General features: G+C 51.1%; 7 protein-coding genes and 1 non-coding gene across 8 annotated transcripts; 4 read left to right on the forward strand and 4 right to left on the reverse strand.

Moving 5' to 3' along the window:
* Positions 1-35: 35 nt before the first annotated feature.
* PSV08DRAFT_t28 lies at positions 36-134 on the forward strand. The gene has a single exon. It is a non-coding gene; the product is annotated as a tRNA-Glu (tRNA).
* Positions 135-535: 401 nt separating this feature from the next.
* On the forward strand, positions 536-2,679 carry PSV08DRAFT_222507 (uncharacterized protein). Its single transcript, XM_014226131.1, has 4 exons — positions 536-1,058; positions 1,173-1,277; positions 1,330-1,566; positions 1,697-2,679. Exons 1-4 carry the CDS (start codon positions 677-679, stop codon positions 2,530-2,532), a joined length of 1,560 nt encoding a protein of 519 aa, XP_014081606.1. The 5' UTR covers positions 536-676; the 3' UTR covers positions 2,533-2,679.
* Positions 2,680-3,599: 920 nt separating this feature from the next.
* On the reverse strand, positions 3,600-6,381 carry PSV08DRAFT_409503 (VRR-NUC domain-containing protein; the record flags this gene model as incomplete). The annotated part of the gene is made up of 2 exons (XM_014226132.2): positions 3,600-5,819; positions 5,873-6,381. The coding sequence occupies 2 exons, from the start codon at positions 6,379-6,381 to the stop codon at positions 3,752-3,754; spliced, it is 2,577 nt and encodes an 858-aa protein (XP_014081607.1). The 3' UTR covers positions 3,600-3,751.
* Positions 6,382-7,337: 956 nt separating this feature from the next.
* PSV08DRAFT_222513 (uncharacterized protein) lies at positions 7,338-9,579 on the reverse strand (the record flags this gene model as incomplete). Its single annotated transcript, XM_014226133.1, has 4 exons — positions 7,338-7,650; positions 7,717-8,412; positions 8,481-8,910; positions 9,108-9,579. 4 exons carry the CDS (start codon positions 9,577-9,579, stop codon positions 7,338-7,340), a joined length of 1,911 nt encoding a protein of 636 aa, XP_014081608.1.
* A 1,164-nt stretch (positions 9,580-10,743) lies between these two features.
* On the forward strand, positions 10,744-12,369 carry PSV08DRAFT_40581 (Zinc/iron permease). The gene is made up of 2 exons (XM_014226134.2): positions 10,744-10,988; positions 11,045-12,369. The coding sequence occupies exons 1-2, from the start codon at positions 10,811-10,813 to the stop codon at positions 12,217-12,219; spliced, it is 1,353 nt and encodes a 450-aa protein (XP_014081609.1). The 5' UTR covers positions 10,744-10,810; the 3' UTR covers positions 12,220-12,369.
* Positions 12,369-14,348, reverse strand: PSV08DRAFT_40564 (ChaC-like protein). The gene is made up of 7 exons (XM_066093719.1): positions 14,075-14,348; positions 13,808-13,839; positions 13,551-13,600; positions 13,417-13,421; positions 13,247-13,331; positions 12,798-13,134; positions 12,369-12,742 (listed from the first exon to the last, which is right to left on the reverse strand). Exons 1-7 carry the CDS (start codon positions 14,143-14,145, stop codon positions 12,519-12,521), a joined length of 804 nt encoding a protein of 267 aa, XP_065949234.1. The 5' UTR covers positions 14,146-14,348; the 3' UTR covers positions 12,369-12,518.
* A 375-nt stretch (positions 14,349-14,723) lies between these two features.
* PSV08DRAFT_409507 (uncharacterized protein) lies at positions 14,724-17,307 on the reverse strand. Its single transcript, XM_014226136.2, has 3 exons — positions 17,115-17,307; positions 16,044-16,647; positions 14,724-15,986 (listed from the first exon to the last, which is right to left on the reverse strand). Exons 1-3 carry the CDS (start codon positions 17,184-17,186, stop codon positions 14,824-14,826), a joined length of 1,839 nt encoding a protein of 612 aa, XP_014081611.2. The 5' UTR covers positions 17,187-17,307; the 3' UTR covers positions 14,724-14,823.
* A 40-nt stretch (positions 17,308-17,347) lies between these two features.
* PSV08DRAFT_222522 (uncharacterized protein) lies at positions 17,348-18,943 on the forward strand (the record flags this gene model as incomplete). Its single annotated transcript, XM_014226137.1, has 2 exons — positions 17,348-17,923; positions 18,002-18,943. The coding sequence occupies 2 exons, from the start codon at positions 17,348-17,350 to the stop codon at positions 18,941-18,943; spliced, it is 1,518 nt and encodes a 505-aa protein (XP_014081612.1).
* Between the last annotated feature and the right edge of the window lie 121 nt (positions 18,944-19,064).

A 19,064-nucleotide genomic window follows, 5' to 3' on the forward strand; every position in this document is an offset into this window, starting at 1 on the left:
TCTTTTTTAACTAATTTTCAATCCTTCCATCAAAATCCGATATGGTCTAGTGGCTAGGATTTGCCGCTCTCATCAAGAGTCAGTACGCTTCCATTGGCGCCGGCAAGGCCCGGGTTCGATTCCCGGTGTCGGAAATTCTCTTTTTTTTGCTCTTTTTTTGCTCTTTTTTGTGACTGGTGACGTTCTGATTGGGACAATTCTGTCAAGTCTGCTATGGCTATCAGAACGTATACCTTTTTGCTTTCTGGGGTTTGTTTGGTGATCGTTTTACCAGGCTTTTTGCTCTACCAACATTTGTGTTTTTTTCTCTCTTGTGGCGTGAACGGATTGATCTACCCCGAAATCAGGTCTTGTTTACTACCAGGTAGTTTTTTCATGGAAACCAAGATTAGTGTGAGCTTTCTGGCCATGGGCCATCTCGTTACTAATCGCTGGTGGTGGTGGTGGTGTTGTTGTTTTAAGGTTCTCTACATCCTGACACGCACGAGCATTCAACGTCACCCCGGATTACCTCGGCAACCTATCACTACTCCTCACAGTCATCATAGACACAAGTCCAATATCGCCGTTAAATACAGCCAGTTCGCGAGAAGAACAAAGCAGCTTAATTTATTAATTTTTCTTTTGCACAAGTGTAACCTCAAATTTGTACTCGCAGCCATTTTCATATGCCACAATGGTGCCACACAATACCCCCGTTATCATTGGCGTAGGCGACATCAAGAATCGCTCTACAGCCGTGTCCGATGCCAAGGAACCCGCAATATTGATGCTCGAAGCTATACAGGCTGCCATCTCCGACGCGAGTCCCAATTCTGTCTCGGATCTGCAGGCAGCAATCGATAGTGTCGATGTAGTCAAAACATGGACGTGGCCATATCCGGATTTACCAGGTCTATTAGCAGCGAAGCTAGGCGTGCAAGCGGGTCTGAAATGGAAACGATATTCCGAGCATGGAGGCGATAAGCCCGGAAAATGTATAGATGAGGCCGCGAGGAGGATTGCGAAAGGCGAGTGTGAGGTTGCTGTTGTGACGGGAGGAGAGGCGTTAGCTTCCTGTGCGTAGCATTTTGCACTCTCTCTTCCATCCGTGCATCTTAATTTTCTCGGTACATATGGTGAGAGGACAGTCTGGAGAAACTCACTGACAACGCTTTTCTTGCTCTCATTAGTATCTGCATGTGCAGCAGCCAAGAAACTGCCTCCGCCGGGCTGGACGCCTCCTTCTTCAGCCGTAGATTCAGTCTTCACGCCTACCGGTCGAGACCTAGGAAACAGTAATTTCTCTCTCCGTCTAACACTCCTTCTCTCCTGCTGACAGATTGCAAGATCTCGGCGCGATACATAAGATTGGTGCTCCGATACACGTTTACCCTTTGTATGAAAACGGGTTCCGTGCTCATCGTGGTCAGTCGCTCCAGGCGAATCACGAGGAGAGTGCGAAGCTGTATGCCGAGTTTGCTCGTGTAGCAGAAAAGAACGAGGTAGCATGGGGATACGGCAAAAGAACGAGCGAAGAGGAGATTGCAAGAGTTGGGGGAAAGAACAGAATGATTTGTTATCCTTGTACGTCCTCTATTCCTTCCTAACTCGCTCCTCCGTCGCCCGCTCTTTCCTCGTGACAGGGCACTACGGCAACAACACTAAGAGTTGCTGTGCGTACGATTCCTATTTCATGAGTTGCTGATTCCTACAGATCCCTTACTGATGAATGCCTTCAACACCGTAAACCTCGCCGCTGCTGTTCTCGTCACTTCCACCTCCCATGCTGCCCGTCTCGGTGTACCCTCCTCAAAATGGATATACCCCCTAGGTGGTGCGGGAACCCGCGACGCAGATGAGTTCTGGCAACGGCCCAATTTCTACTCATCACCAAGCATCTCACGCTCCATCGACGCCAGTCTACGCGTTTCAGATACAGCAAAAGAAGACATTGATCTTTTCGATATATACTCTTGTTTCCCGATTGTACCCAAGATCGCAGCCCAGCATCTTGGACTGCCGCTTACAGGAGGCAAAAAGCCACTGACTGTGCTGGGTGGGTTGACGTCGTTTGGTGGAGCGGGAAACAATTATTCGATGCATGCATTTACAGAAATCACGAGGCAGCTGAGAGATGGAAAGGGTAAAAAGGCAATGGTACTGTGTAATGGAGGTGTGCTGAGCTATCAGTACGTTGTCATCCTTGGAAAGAATCCTCGGGAAGATGGTCAGTATCCAACGGAAAGCCCGCTGCCGGAGACGATCACGGATGTTCCTGTTCCAGAAATTGCGGTGGATGCCCAAGGAGAGGCAGTTGTGGAAACATACACTGCTGAGTTTGGTCGTGACGGGAGTCCACTGAGGGGATATGTCGTGGGGAGGTTGAAGAGCAATAACAAACGTTTCTTGGCGAACCACGGCGATGAGAATACACTCAGACAAATGGCCAGTGGTACCGGAGAGATTGTGGGCAAGAGTGGGTGGGTGTGGCAAGATCCGGCGAAGAAAGGACGGGCACTGTTTGCATTTGAAAAACCTGCAAAGCTGTAAAGATTTGAGACTAAGATGTTTTTCACAGAGCATAGGAAAATGGAGTTGTTGGGCTAGCTGTCAGTCATCATAAGCAGAAATTGAACAAGATTGGTCATCTACCTCAGTCTTATCGACCACAAGGTAGATCTTCCTCTATGTTCGTAAAGCGCTAGTGACTAATTCCCCTCAGAAAATCCCCAGTATTGGGACGTGCCTTCGGCCAACTGGTCTCCGCCGAATAGGTGGTGCTACTCACAACAAGGTGAGTCTTCTCTTGTATTTACCAAATAACATGGTCTAACATCAAGAAGGATATTCCCAATATTGGGTCGCAACTCACACACTCACGCCCATGAGGATCGCTCCTTCTCCCGTGAGGCTGGGGCCCCTGCAGAGCAGAGCTGAGACGCTGCCCTCCACTCGCGCAGCAGACGACTACTCGAATCACCAACTCGACAAGAACAAAATTCTTTCTATCTTCAAAGAAATGGATGTGGAAAGAGTTGCCCAAATAGCAAAAGAGGCTTTTGAGGCTACGCCATCCTCGCCGCAAACCCAAACGGCTGTTGCCGTCACCACATCCGAACAAGGTCATGGCAAGCAGGTCGCCACAACGAGGCACATGGTCCTTAAGTCAGAGACACCGTCAGAGATCTGCAAGCGTATGCAGGACGAGGTGAAGGGGCTCCTCGCAATGGAGTATGACGACGCCGAGCCCCCCTTGATGCCATACGGATTTGGCAGTGCTTGGGACGACGATGCCTCTGGATGTTTTTTCCCTTGGAGGTATGGCGCTACAAACTTATGCAGCCTGGGACTTTGTAAAGACATGTTCATGGGTAAAACGTGCAGGGACGATAAGTGCACACATGCACACAATTGGCTTTCATACGATCAGCTTGCATACTTGTTGAGTCAGCCAGATGCGAGAGCAAGGAAAACGGCAAGGGAGTTTGTTCATGATTTTTTTCCCGCTGTGGTTCCATGCCTGGGTCAGCATTGACATGCCTACTTTCGATGACCCTGTGCCCCCCAAGCCGCCAAAACTTCGAATAAACATGCCTCCCTCTGTGTAATCGTAGTTAGCCAATGAATCTATTATACAAAATCCACGTCTTAGAGATTTTGTACGTTGTATTGAGGTTCAGCATGCTGAAGCCGATTACAGACAGAGCCAAAGAAAGGCAACGAGTCCTATGTCGCTTGAGCAATTGTCTGCTCATCGGTGTATGTCATCTCACACGACCTTGACCTCTTTCGCCACCGCCGCACAAAGTTCAACCCTCACGCCCGCACCAGAAAGCACATGTATCCAAAGCCTCTGCGTATCACTCAACCGATCGTTCTCACTCTTTACCTCTGCAAACTTGACTTCGCCTTTGATCGCTTCTTGCTCCCCTTGCTCGACTCTCCAGAGAAAAAGATCTGGGACGCCGCCACCCCTCTGCCCATATTCTTGAGCCATGACTTTACATATGGTGGCCAGCGCTTCGCCATCAAAGCATTGCGCAATCTCTACAAGATCTTTCACGTCATACGTCCAATCGAGCCCGACAACACAAGTACGCCGTTCATGGTGGTCGTTATAGATTCTCTGGATGATACCTGGCGCGCTACCGTTTGAAACCTCATTCAGCCGGGAATTGATCTCCGAAATACGCGAGGGGTAGAAGGCGTCAGTGTGCAAGTCCAACGGACAGGTCTGGTATGGCGTCTGGAAGACATTAGGGACATATGTAAAGATGACATCATAGAAGAGGTAGGCAAAGAGGGTGCGTATGATGCCGCCTTCACTGTGGAACCCTTTCCAGCCCTGGTTGCGGTAGTGCGATAGACACATTGCTTCGACTGAGCACTCGCCGTCCTCTCGTGGGTCAATCCATATGGTCTTCCCGCCGCGCCTGCCAGAGTTAAGGTGCGGAGAGTTGCTTCGTCTTGACGACACAGAGGTTTCACGCTCTATGCGGGTTCCCTCCATGGTAACCTCGACGGGCTTTGCCAAACGCACATGGGAAAAGTCATGCTGAAGTCGTTTGGCAAAGTTGAGAGACATTTCGAGTTTTGTGATACGCTTTTGGAGGTCATAGTGGTGGATGAGATGTACGAGATTGTCCTGTAAGCCATCTTCACACGTCTGCAGTGCAATCTGCTTCCAGTGCCTCTTTTGCTTGTCTACGCTCCTCTTTCCCGGGTCGGTGAGCGCTGCCATGTAGTGCTCCTCGAGAAGCGCTTTGCGTTGATACCATGCACCTCTCCGCGAGTGATGGAAAAGGCGCTGGCGCAACAGTTCGGTTACAATCTCGTGTTCGCGCTTGTGTTCTTTCCGGCGCCTGAGCACGTCGAGCGCCTTGTGGATAATACGTGTGTACACCCAAGCTGGAGATAACCGACGTAGATATGAACCCTCCCCGCTGTGATAGACGCTATCTTCTTTTTGCTGCTCTTCTTGAACAAGCGTCTGCCAGCGGGGGTAAATTTCCTCAAATGTGTCCAGAATTTCCTGGTAGCCTTTCTCTGTAGGTCTGCCACTATATTCTAGAATGTTGTCTATCCTGTGTTGGGTACGGATGGATGCCTCGTACTCCAACAACAATGATCTCGAAGCGAAGATATTTGCTGATCGAGAGACAATATACTCTGGGAAATTTCGACGCGCTATCTTAGCCAAGATGATGGTTGTCAGAGACTTCTCTGTCCACTCAGTAGACCGGTAAAAAACAAGGTGCACGCGCTCAAAGAGCTTCAGAGGTGCCAGTGAAAGCCGGATACATGAGCCAGTCTCCTGCATGATCCTGCGTGTAAAATGCGCATCACGGTTGGCATCATCTGAGAGATCTCCCTCAGGTTCCAGTTCCACATCTGGTGTTTCTGGCCGAGACCTGGATGCGGAAGAGGCTCTGGACATTTCCGAATCTGACCGCTTCAGCCCAACATAGCCCAGGCCAGTTTGCTTCTGACTTGTACGTCGGAGGGCCTTTAAAAGCTCACTCTTATTCTTTCCTTTGACCTTGGCGTCCTTCGCAAGAGCCTTGAGTTCATCAAGTTTCAGAAGCGATGACGCCTCTTCAAGTGTGCTTATCTCTTCTTCAGATCGATCGGCGAACGTAAACGAAGTGCCCAGTATAATTCCAGTCGGTGCTTCAGACTCGCCTGGATGCGACTCGACTTGAGAAGAGGGTGCAGGCAGTTCGTATGTGCACTGTAATGTTTCGGCTGCCGCATTGAGATCTGAGATATCGTCATGGTAGCCAAGGTTCTTTACTCGATGCCAGGCAGATGTCTTCCGCAGGAACAGCCGTACATATCTGCAGTTCGACATCAGAACTAAATCACGAGGTCTTCTGCTATTCCAACTCACAAGTATTGCGCCTCATAACCCAAAGTCCGCCATATTCGGAAGACTTCTGTCTCTGCTTCATCGAAGAGGTGCCCTTCTTCATCTAAAACAGTGTCCAGTGCCAAGTTGAAGGCATCGACATAAAGCGAGCTTGTGCCCCTAATCCATGCACGCTTCTCCAGACGTTCACTGGTTTCTTTTGATTTATTCTCTTCTGATACCTTGTATGCTTCATACTCCTTGATGGCGTCGTCGTCTATCTTCACGTCTGGCAATGCGCTTTCCAAATCCGTTTTGGGTTCCTTCTCTTCTTCTTTGATTTCCACGCGAAAGCCTTCATCCTCGGAGCCAGGCACCTCACGTTTCACTCTTTTGCGTGGCGTAGGCGGTGCCTTTTTCGGGCTGTTGCCTTCCTTTTGACGCTTTACTGGTTGGTCTCGTTCACCGTCAAAGTTTGTAGATTTCGGATGTTTGATAAACCGAGTGATCATCTGATTGTGAACGGAAGGACTTTGGGGGTTAAGAGCCATGTCTGGAGTCGCAACAAGCTGCTCAGTGGCTCCATCGATCCAAAGTGGCGTCGCCACGAGAGCGGACGCGATTTCCCCAGGGTCGCGGTGTCACGAGGGAGCTAGTCCTTTCTAGTCATCAAAAGGACGCCTCAGTGACGTCATTGGAAGAGGAAAGATGTGCCTCGTGAAGATGTGCCAGCAGCTGAGAAGATGGAGAAAATGCTTCGAAAGTATTCTTGGAATGGCTTCCTGGTATCTCTGATAAAAACCGCCTCAAAGACGTTAGTTTACTTGAACACCCCAAACCCATATCCTCATGGGCATGTATCGACTTCTTTGGCTCTCGTCTGCCACCTCTAACAGCGTTTCTCCCCAAAGTCTAATACGATCCTCTCCATGATCTGCTCAATCCCTGAAGTCTTCCACAGCTCATGTGTTTACAAATGTGGGTATCTTGTGGTCCATATATCCAAACCGATGTGCTTGATACCTCCACAAACCCAATAGACAAAACTTATTCAAAGGAATGTGGCATGTCTTGGAAAACACTACAAGTATTCACCTTCCTTGTTGTTCCCCAAGATCCTAACGAGAATCTTGGTGTCATCCCCGATAGCCTCAATTCTCTACGACTCATGTATCTTGTTGTTGAAATGGATACAAATCTAGATACAAGTCGTTTCGTATCGCAATGTTGTAGTTGCATCTACAAGATCGACAATGTACCACTGTTTTCCTTGGACCTTGTTGATACTGTTAAGAACTATCATACTTTAGGGATCCAACGGCAAAAGCGAAGCGCAGTATCGGACTGACTGTCTGCACTGCGGTAGGCACACAGACGTCAGTAACAACAAAAGCTCTTTGCCGCACGAAAAAAAAAGCATCGTCTCCTGTTGGCGACCTTCGTACGATTTGCTCAATTAGTGTGCGTACAGCTGTTGAGGTGTAGACCCTTGGATGCGCCGAGACCGTTAGCGTCCATCATGAGTGTTGTTAGATAGATATGCACTCTCTGAGCACACACCAATATTGTGAGACGTACATGCAAACCCATGGCCACTTCCAAAGTTGAACGTTTCGTTCGGTATCCCCGTCGCGGGTCCTTCTCCTGCATCAGATGCATCCATCTGTTGCTCGGTTGGGTGATTGTGGACCAAACTGAGCGTAGCCCAGTCGATGCTTTCCCATGCATCCAGATCCGGCTCTGCGACGTGGTGTTGCAAAGGTCCGATGGGGCTGTTGGCGTCTTCAGCTTTGAAGGGTGCCTCGAAATATGGCGCAAGCCTACGTACAAGAAAAAATTATATATAAGCAAACGAATGCATTGGCAGGATGTTATGGTCATCTAACCTGAGATTAACAACCCTTTCCCACAGGTGGCACACAGCTTTATCTAGCTTATAGCTGACCCAGCCGCATAGATGTAGTCGTTCAAGCAGCATCTCTGCCGATAGTATACCGAATTCCGCGCATGCGAGCGATGTCTGATGGATGAACCAGACGGCTTCCGGCGAGGGCTCAGCCGATATCGCACCGATAGATAGAATCCACAGTAAGAGATCAGGGCAATTTTGCCATTCGGTTCGGACGGTGCAGTTGAGTGCTTTCTCGAGGCGCTTGCTTGCAGCAAAGTGGAGAAGATGAACGTGTGACTGCACCTTCATTGCCTCTGTAGTACGCACGGTGAAAATCAGCAGCGCAACGCACAATGCATCTTCGAGAGGCGTGACGAGATGTTCGTTTTCTCGCAGCCATGCTAGCAATGAGCACTCCAAAACACAGGCAAAGTTTTGAATATCGAGAGGATCCAGCGGACTTTCGGGGTCACCAAACCAAACGTTGAGATCAGCTATTAGCACAAGCACTGACTCTACCAAGGCATTGAGAGACGTTTTGACACCTGCATAGCGACAATAGTTGTTGAGGTGTTTTGATATGTTCGGGCGGTAGTCCGGAGGGTGGCGTGGGAAGATTGCTGTGTTTATGAAATCCAAGGTTGAGAGGTTTGGTGCTTGGAAAGAAGCGACGGCGTGAGCGGTTGAGTGCCTGGTGCTTTGTAAGCACATGCCAACTCAGTTCAGCTGGCGATGCAAAGAAAAAAAGTGTTCACCCACCAAAGCATGAAAGCCTGGAGGATACGGTTTGTCTTGATGGCACCGAGTCCTCCGCGCAGTTGCACCATTCTTTGCAACCCCCTCTGGTGTATCTGAAGCTGCGCCATATGGTCCTCTTCAAGTCTAAAGGTTGGCAGTAGCAAGCTTTCTTCGACAGTGAGTAGATTAAAGACTGCGCCAATGTTGGCATCAGAAATTCCTTCTGGAGTCAGTATAGCCGCATTCACCGCAGCGATTGCTTGTGCGCGATGGTATAGGATGGCGTCAATGGTGCCTTTACCAAAAACATATGCATGCAGAGCTATGGTAGATAGCAGGCTGTGCATAAAGCCTGGGTTACTTATCGCGGTGCCAAACCAATCCGACTTCATGAGGGTGGAGCGATGGCGGACGTCGACTGCAATGATCCCTGGCGCCATCTCGGTTGAGACTGTTTCGTGGTCAGCAACGCAATGCAGCAGGGCTTTGGTCAAGCCACAAATGGCAATGGTGCCAAATGCGATGGTCCCTCTTCTGTGCTGACGTGACCAACTTGAGTATGGGACACAAACTAAACAGGGTTGCTGTACCACCATGCCGGTATCCACAGACCCATGTACCCAAAACAACGCAGGGACTACGACTTACAATGCCTCAAAAGTTCGGATACATCTCGAGTGACTTCAATGGATGAAGTGCGGAAGGGGTCAAATGATTCGGTGCTTGGATCTTGAGCAGGCGCAGGATTCTGTAGTAGACATCTTGGGCACAGCCGCTCATTGGGGCGACAGAGAAAGACGTGACAGTCGGGGCAGACGAGTTTTCTGGCCAGTGCATACTCACGGCGGTCCTGGAGAGGGAAGTAATCAGATCTGTTTGAGAGGAGCGGAGGACTTGGCGTTGCAGTGTTTGGCGTGTGTGTCGAAGGAGAGGTAGCGCTGTTGGGGCTTGTGCTTTCCGGGCTGCCCGTCTTTCTTTGCTTTGCAGCGTGCTTGCTGGTGGACCATGGATTCTTCCTGCGCGCATTCTGCATAACAAAGGAACGAGCATTGCGGCGGCCCTGGCGAGATGTCTTTGCTTGAGCGGCGTCGACGAACAAAAAGTCCTGTTTTTGAGACATTATGGGCTCGGCCCGCCAGCGCCGTCGTGGCCCTAGGGTGCCAAAGTGTCCCGTCGCGGGACCCAGCGAGGCGCCGTCTGGTGGATGGCAGAGAAGACGAAGGAGTGGGGCTCAGCAAGGCGTCGCCGGTCGAAGAGAAGGAGGAGTGACTGGGCCAGGCTTTCCTAATCGATGCTCGGCTGCCACCATTTTGATTCTGACATGTGCGGAAACGAGGCTGAGTTGGGGTGGTGTCGTTCTTGGTGATGCTTGACACGGCGGAGGGGCTTGGGCAAGTGCGAACTATCAAGAACCTGATTGGTATTAGGCTGCAGAAGCGATGCCGGGTAAGGCCTCTGTCGGGGGCCGCCGATCTAGACCGCTGGCGAGCCTGTGTATCGAGGCGAGGGTTGACCTGGTGTTTTCTGGAGGCGGATGCAGAGCCGTTGCAGCAAGCAGACGGCGAGGGAAGCAGGGTCCCGGCTTATATGTAGGCCAGACATCAAAAATAGCATCAGCATCACCCATGGCCCGTGGCTAACGCTGCATTTGCATGGTCTGCAGTATGTATAGAACGGGGCCTGTCTGCTCCAAGTGTAGGGCATGAGCATGTACTTACGGGCTACCTGCCGTCGCCCATGTGGCGCTGCATGCACACTGGCTGCTGGAAAGATGGCCGAGTGGTGTCTTGGGGGGTGGTGAAAGTCATGATTCGCTTGTCGGCCCCCATGCCCATGCAGAGAAGACAGAGAGAAGCGGCGGCTGCACCATCAGCACCTCGGACGCTTGTGCCCGACTCTGCCTGGACGTATCGAGTATGCATGGGTTGGTGGATGTATCTCCAAGCGTACTACATACGCATGTGTGTGCATGTGTCTTTTGCATGCCCGCCAGGCTGTGTGCAGATGGATCATGGATACGTAGGCACTCTTGGCTTCCGACCGCGTTCCGAGTCCGCGGCCAAGGGTCGTGTCGCAGACGCCCTGTCGCCCTCGCTCGTAGCAGACGGGAGCAAAGCAGAAACACCATGCATCCTGTCGAGATCAAGGGCTCTATGGCGCACGCACATGTCCAAAAGCCAAGGACCACACCGGTACCGATGCCAGCAATCTCTTGGTAAGCGCAACGGGTCCGCGCGTCCCTTTGCCGGCGCCGATGCTCTTGTGTTCGCACGCGTCATGTTGGCACCGAATCTTCCCAAAGGCAGATCGCAACTGCTTTTGCAAGCCACAGTGGCGCCCCTCCCTTCACCATGCTCTCTTCTCCAGCCCTCGTCGACATACCCGCACACATCCTCCATGCCGAATTGCTCCGCAGGCAGGACGAGGCCGATGAGCGGCCAAAGTGCGAGACAAAAGGCGCCAAGGAGCAGTACAACACAACGCTGCATGTCTTTGCCCTGCTGCTCATCCTCACTCTGAGCACAGCGGGTACGTCCGCCGCCCCCCACCCACACCTTCCACCCCCTCGCTGCTAACCCGCACAGCTTGCTCCTTCCCAATCATCGTCAAGCGCTTTCCCTCGATCCCCGTCCCCCACCAGTTCCTCTTCATCTCACGCCACTTTGGCACCGGCGTCCTCATAGCCACCGCTTTTGTCCATCTCCTCCCCACGGCCTTCGAGTCTCTCACCCACCCATGTCTTCCTCACTTCTGGAACAAGCGCTATCCCGCCATGCCGGGTCTCGTGGCTATGACGGCCGTCTTCGTGGTCGTGAGCATTGAAATGTTCTTTGCAGCACGCGGAGCGGGACATGTGCATTCGACAGGCTACGAGAACCTTGGCCTGGACTCCTCTCAGAATGGCGCCCGTCCAGCCCACAAGAGGAGCCATAGCTACGGCATGTACAGCAACGGCATGTCAGGGACGAGTGGCCTTGCGCCAGGCATTGTGCTCCATGACGTCGAGTCCTCGACCAACTTGATGGCCGGAGCATCACCCATAACCCCTACCGTGCCCATTGACGCACAGAATCAAAAGTCCATGGATAATGGCGATGATGATGATGATGATGATTCAGATCTGGAAATCACTAGAGAGGAACTGGCTCATCAGGATGTTGAAGATTCAGAAGACGAATCCCGCCTGCTGCCAGGACCTCACACCCACCAGCAGCACAGCCATGGCCGTGGCGAATCGTCCCAAGTCCCAGAAAATTCAGAGGCCCAAAACAAGAAGCTCTTGCTTCAATGCTTGCTGCTCGAAGCTGGCATCCTGTTTCACTCCGTCTTCATAGGCATGGCCCTTTCAGTGGCAACCGGCACTGCCTTTGTTGTACTTCTCACCGCCATATCCTTTCACCAAACTTTTGAAGGGTTTGCACTTGGTGCGAGAATCAGTGCTATTCACTTCCCAGCTGGATCACCAAAACCATGGCTCATGGCAATGGCCTACGGCACAACGACCCCTATTGGCCAAGCCATAGGACTGGCGATTCACACGCTATACGACCCTGCAAGTCAAGTTGGCTTACTAACGGTGGGCTTCATGAACGCCATATCAAGTGGCCTACTTCTATTCGCTGGCCTGGTCGAGCTTCTTGCCGAAGACTTTCTCAGTGACGAGAGTTACGTCACCCTGCGTGGCAAGCGACGTCTACAGGCGTGCGCCAGCGTTTTAGGAGGGGCGTACCTAATGGCACTTGTCGGTGCATGGGCATAATTCGTGTTTGTATCGTCGTAGTTTTTAGCGTCTCATGCATCTCTCTCTAGCGTTGTGGCTAATAACATAGAGCCTCTTCCGCTTCATAATCACATTCGCCTCTGCAATCAAATCGCGCAGGCCCGAATATCTAGGCTGGTTACAAATGATCGCGTATTGCCGAGACTAAGGTTACATTGTGAGGCAAATTGCAGACATGCATACAAATCCGATATCAGGCGTCTCAGATCATGCCACTGCGGAATTTTTTTTCTTGTAGTACGACTTCGATTGGATGGTCCCTATGATTTCCTCAACATCTACTTTTCCACCTCCTCTTGCTCCTCTGTGCTTCCCACTTTGTGCAACACCTCGCCACTCTTCTCGCCTTCGTTTCCGCCCCCAGTGCCCATTTCCTCCTCCAATGCTCTACAGCGCTCAACCAAGTCACTGACATGCGCATCGCCACTATCTTCGCTTAATCCGAGCAGCGCAACATCAAGGTTGTACAAGTATTCTCGGTTCTCTCCACTTGGGCCCTTGCCTAGGAAATCATCAATCAGCAAAACAATCATTACAAAGGGAAAAGAACGACTCACTTTGGAGGATTTTCGTCGCCAACTCATCCGGGTCCTGTGCACCTAGAAACTGGGGGTTTTCTGGAAGCCCAATGTACACTAAACACTTGATGCACTCTGGCTCGGGCACAACCGACGCTGTGCTCGTGACCTTGATGGCTGTCGAAGGCAACGACGACGAATCCTCAGCGGGCGCTTCTTCGGGTGCAGCAGTTGCGCTGCTAACGGCAGGATGGAAAGGCGTGAATTGGATCGAGTAACCATTTATCTCTCGGAGATCAAGATATTTGCGCACCGACTCGACGTGGCGGGCGGGAATATGGTATGCTGCGCCCCAGACACGAGAGGGCGCGTCATGCTTGTGGCATGGTCTTAGTATCCATGTGTTGTTGTCTGGGAGAGGACGACATATGCATTTACAAATGCATAATGGGTTTTCGATATGGGAAAACGGAAAACAAACGACTTACTTGATCGCCCAACGTCTCCCAATGCGCCCGATCAATCAAGGTGACCACGCGGCCAGGTGCTTCGGGCGTACCGCGGTGATCCTCACTGTAGTTTTTTCTCAACCGTTATTATCCACGTGTTCTGTGGTCTGCAACATGCTAGACTGAGTCGTGGACATGGAATTCTTTACCTCGCCTACACAATCATTAGGTTAGTCCTCGTTTTTTCTGGTCTATTTTGTTTTCATGCAGATCAACATGTGCATGACTAGCTTCCGAGTCGGATCTGATAGCCATATACCTAGAAGGGAAAAAATCAACATACCTGCCAAAACCGCCTCACATAACCTTCAATATATCCCGGAAGTCTTTGATCTACATTAATCAGAACCAGAGTATTTCATTCATCGAATGACTGAGAAAAGGAAAAAAAAAGACAGGGACCGCAGCATGCGCGGGAAGCAGAAAACATGGCTAGATAGCTTATCCGTAAACGTATCAGGCGACTTTTCTTTTCTTTTCTTCTCCTCATTTTCTCGGTGAAAAAAACAAGATTTAGTAAGGGAGGGGGACGGGCCGTACCGTAGTGTGGCGGTGGTTTCCAGATCAAGCTTCTATTTCAACCGAAAAAACAAAGCACCAAGCGAGTTAGCCCATGTGACACTCCAACAAACATCAAGCCGCACATGTATATATATATATATGCATGCAAGCAAACACATATGCTCAATCAAGACACATACAGAAGTGTGTATGTGTATGTGTATGTGTGTGAGAGAGAGAGGTGGAAGCGAAAGCATAAACAAAAGGAGACAGTTTTTTTTTTTTGCACAGTGATTTTCAACGTACCCATATCCAAAGATCCAAAAATCATTATTAGCTCCAAATGATTCAATCTCCTTGTCATGTTCTGTCGTCATTGTTTTTTTTTTTTCTTTCTCTGCTTTATCTCCGGATTTCTTCGGGAACAAAAAACGGGAAACGGGCAAAGCGGGTTGTTTAAAAACCAAGGAAAAAAAAACTGAAGAGGACTGAAAAAAAAAAATAAAAAATACGGTTGCAGCAAGCAAGCAAGCAAAAAAAAGCTACAAGCCGTTGGAGAGGGGGGTTGGGAAAGGGAGTGGGAACGGGACGGAATGGGGGAATGCTTAAGCTTAATTACCTAAGTCTCACCTTGGAGGGCAAAAAAAGAGAATAGCGTGCGTATGCTTCCATGCGCTTCTACTGGCGGCTTTTCTGCCGTGAAGTGGGTTAGTGGGGCATGCGCGCATATGTTTGTGGGATGGGGGGGCTAGACTGCATGGAGTATATGTTACAGGGGGGGATTGGATTAGAGGGTCCAAATGCATGAGGGAGGAAAAAGGGAAAAGGGAAAAAGTGGATATGATACGATTGTCATATACCTCAGACAAAATAAGGCTGACTTCAGGGATTGCTTCGGGTCGGAACATGGGACGGGTGGTAGAGGGGGTTACTTCGGGGAGTCATATTTTTTTTTGGATCTTTTGGTGAGTTTTTGTCAAACTAAATATGTATGTATACACAATGTACAGTAGTGGATAAAAAGTACAACAAGCTTTTTGATTTTGGGGGAGTGCTCATGATCCACCGGCTGCTTTGCTCATAAAGAAGCCTTTGAGCGGGCCCATGGCGTCCACGGCTCTCAAGCCTAGGCTTCGTAGTCCTACGAGTGGCCCTGATCCTACACTATAGAGTCTGTGGAGCTTGTCACATACGCCCAACATGGCATTGTTCTCCGCATATCGTTCACTGTTGTAGCTTTCCAATGCTAACGTTGACCCTATATCCTGACCGGTCTGAACAGCATACGATATTGTTCGGACAAGTGCTGCCGCATCGCCCTGTCCTTGATTGAGGCCTTGGCCTGCAAGCGGGTGAATCGTGTGTGCAGCATCACCGACTAGTGCGACTCGTTCGCCTGTATAAGTGTCTGCATGCCGCATACGAAGCGGAAAAGATGCAACAGTGCCGGCCTGTACGTTGGTCACTCGCATGGGGATCGCGTGCTCATCGACTGGTGTGTGCTTCTCTCGCCATGCGACTTCTTCCTCATGTCCCGACGATAATGTGTGCAAGTACTCGAGATCAGTGGGTGACAGCCGGAAGCCTGCGTTGACCATGGCAACAAACTCCTGCTGCGACAGTGCCTTGAGTCTAGCGGCACGCTCCGGTGTTGTGCTCCATACAAGCGTTGACATGTTGCCAGGCAATGGCAGCATAGCAATTGGTCCAGTTGGCAAGAAGCGCTGGTACGCAATCTTGTGATCCGACCCTCCCCATCCTTGACCTTCAAGCTTCAGGCTGGCCACAACTCCATGTCTATTGTAATCGAACCCTCGCGACTCAATGCCTGCAAATGTCCGAACTGGACTATTCGCACCATCGGCGCCAACCAACAGCCTCGCAGCGAGTGATTTCCCATTTGACAATGTGAGTACCGGCCAGGATGAAAAGTCCATCTTGTCTGTATCGGTGCCCAGGCCTATCGAATTGACCTTGGTAGATGTGTAGAAATCGACACCGCCAAGCTCTTCAAGCCGGCTCAGCAGGCCACTGACAGTGTTGACATTCTCAATCATGTATGCAATGGTCGTCGGCTGCGCGGAGTTGCGGGGGGTAAGGAGAGGCTTTGCGGTGTGCCAGTCAAAGGATATGCGTGCTCCGCTTACGCCATCCCATACTTGCATCTCCTGGTATGGCTGTACTCGAGGCTGGTTGACATGGGCCCACGCTCCAATCTCTACACAGCATATGTTAGACAATTCCATGATTCAAGGATCCACATGCTCGTGCGCACCCTGCAGGTTTCTCACGGAAGCCGGTGTGAGGGAGCTACATCTATTCGAGAAGGTCTCCAAGCTTGCGTCTTGCGCCAGCCGGCTCTTGTGCAAATCCTGGCCCTCGATAAGTGCAACTTTCAGTCCATTGGTAATTGGCGATGCTTTCAGACCTGTAAGTAGACTGAGGCCAGCCGGACCTCCACCTACACAGACGACATCGTAGACTTCCGGTGCATCTACGGAGCTCGAGAGAAACCTCCGCTGGGGCTGCAGGCGCACGCAGCATGTCAATGGCGACGATAGGGCTCGGGGCGGTGCCAATGATATTCGAGGCGGCATTGCGAGCCTTTGAGGAGCTGCCGTGACATACGCGAGTATGTGTGATTTGCGCACCTCGAGCGTTGGAATGGTGGTGTCATAGCGGTGTTTGGCATGTTTGCAGATCCACGCTAGACAGGACATTATCTTATCGGGGGGGGGCGGGTCGAAGCGACATGCCGCCGCATTGTGGAGGCTGGCCGGGTCCCTCCAACTCTCCAACTTCATGCGGAACCACAACCACGTCCCGGCCAGCCAATCTAAGCAAACGGCATCAGTGCCGCCGGTACCTTTGCAATGGTCCTATTCGGCCCGTCGAGAAACATGCCGTTTATACAGATGCCAGCCAGCAGATGGATTGCCTGCTGACAGGGAATGTTGTGAAAGGATCAGACGGCGACTTTACCGAGAATACTGGCAGATTGCCGACTGAGCAGACAGATTTCTCATTAACAATCACCGGAGCTAATCTCGCTGGAACCCGTGTATCCGGATTGCCCTGCAAGCCGGCACTGGCTGAGACTGCCCTATGGTGCAGGGTCAAAACGACTGCTTTCAATGGGTGGAACTTTCTCTATCTGGACACCCAAACAAGGGATCAGAACCATGGGATCTGACAAAGTCTCTTCATTCCAAGCGCCTCCCATAGAACGGGTGCTATTGGAACCACCGAGCGTGGCTCGTTTATGCAGAACGCAAGACGTGAGATTTAATCATTACTTGCTTAAAACTTCCTTTCGGCTGCACTGGTTATTTAATCGGGTCCATACCATGATGCTGACCTGTCTCTTCCTCGATACCAGCCCATCAGACACGTCCGTCCGCCGTTTCACCCAATGCATCCTGTTAGGCTGCCTTCTTACACATCGTCCCAAGGTGCCTTGAAAGCCTGCTGCCACACCCTTACAGTCGCATTGTGCCTTGTATAAACATCGCCTAGAAGCGCCACTCTGGTCTGTACAATTCGACTGTTCCCCCAAACGCTTCCCCGCTGGCCCACACAATGAGCCATCAAGTTCACCAACACATATCATTTACCGAGCCGTCTGTAGCCGTGAGTTCCTGCGAAACCGATTCCGATTTGGAAACACTTCAGCCGTCTCACCCTCGACGACATACGCTAAAGCGAGAAGTTTCAAAATCCTTCTTGCATACGTGCAGCTACCTCGGAAAGCGCCGGAAAAGGTCACAATCAGTTCCAGAGAGGTCCATCGACTGCCCTTACCTAGTACTGCCACCTGGAGGCTACGTGATGTCATCATCATCTTCCAATGTCAGTAGCAACCACTCTGTCCTTACCACACCACTTCCCAGTCCTGCCATTGACGACACGGAACACGGACTGGAACATGGGCGGAGACAGTCGCAAGTTGCCGAGCTCCTCAACCGGCTCAACTTCAGACTCAAGCGGCTCTTCGGTAGCCGGAGAGGCTCGGTGGAAGATGGAGACCCGTCAGTGGCCTCTTTTGACACACGACGCTCAAGCTTGTCTTCCAATCTGCGTGGTCCTACAGACTCAGCAAACATCGACTGCACTCCTGAATATCAGATGTGGTATGGGTCATTTCAGCTCCCCAATGTAAGCGAGTTCTTTGACGCAAACGGCGATGTTGGCCCCAGTTCCTTCTACAACACTGCTGACTGGAATGCTTTCCAGGAAACATTGCAGGCACAAGGGAATGCAGCCATACAGACACACGTCAACAACCACCGAGAGTCTAACGCGGATATGGATCTGGACCGATTGGATTGGTTTCGAGCATATGGCACGCAGGGCTCTGGTTGTGAGCCGCGGACACGCAAAGATTCGTTCTTCAGTTTTGGCGGTTTCCTGAGATCGCGACGGTCTAGCAAAGTGGACAAAGGGAAGGGGCGCATGAATATGGACAACGATACAGCCGTGGGGCCACCAGACGAAATGGCGCTTCTATCTAGTGGCAGTACGAGATTAGGAGTGGAAACAAGCTGTCTTGCTGAGATTGGTGTTCTTCCCCGCGTGTCAATGGAGACGATGTTGCCTCTTTCGCCAAAAGAATCACAAGATGTCCCACAGGCGGAATTCTCCAGCTTGGAATCTAGCACACCATCATTGCATTGCTCGGGGTCTTCAACACCACCTAGTGAAGAGGCGCAGGAAAGACAGGTGTACAGAGCACAACGAGCCGGCTCTTGCATCACTATACCACTCTTGTTGGGCGAACAGGCAGGTGATGCAAAAGCAGCCTGTGGGTCTCCAGCGTCGTCAGTCTGTAGTATGGATGATCAACCGGTTCCCATTAGACCTGCGACGCCGGTGCTGGTCCCCACCATTGTGTCATCACCATCGCCACTGACCCCAATTCAAAGTCTCAGTCTGGGCCCTCGGCAACACGAGATGGAATGGAACCGGTGTTCTTCGAGCAAATGCAGGTCCCGTGTCTCGTTGTGCGAGATGTTGAGTGATGAAGCGCCTCGGGCGGTGTGCTGTTGCTCTTGTGTTCGGGGAGGAGGTAATAGGGCATCGGGTGGACTGGGTTTGAGGAAGAGCCTGGATGATAGGTGTTGGTGGGATGACGATGATGGTGGCAAGGGTGGCGCCACGCGGAAGCTGCACATGTAAGAGTGACTGTCCAGAAAAACAAAAAAAAGCGGTCGCGGCTTGTTGGTGACGAGACGAGACGGGTAGTGCGTGATCATCACGAGTTGTTCTGTTCAGCGTTAGTAATGGCTAGTAATGAATT

The sequence above is a fragment of the Bipolaris maydis genome (assembly GCF_028858645.1).
Source record: "Bipolaris maydis strain C4 unplaced genomic scaffold PSV08scaffold_6, whole genome shotgun sequence".
In the NCBI taxonomy this organism is placed as follows: domain Eukaryota; kingdom Fungi; phylum Ascomycota; class Dothideomycetes; order Pleosporales; family Pleosporaceae; genus Bipolaris; species Bipolaris maydis.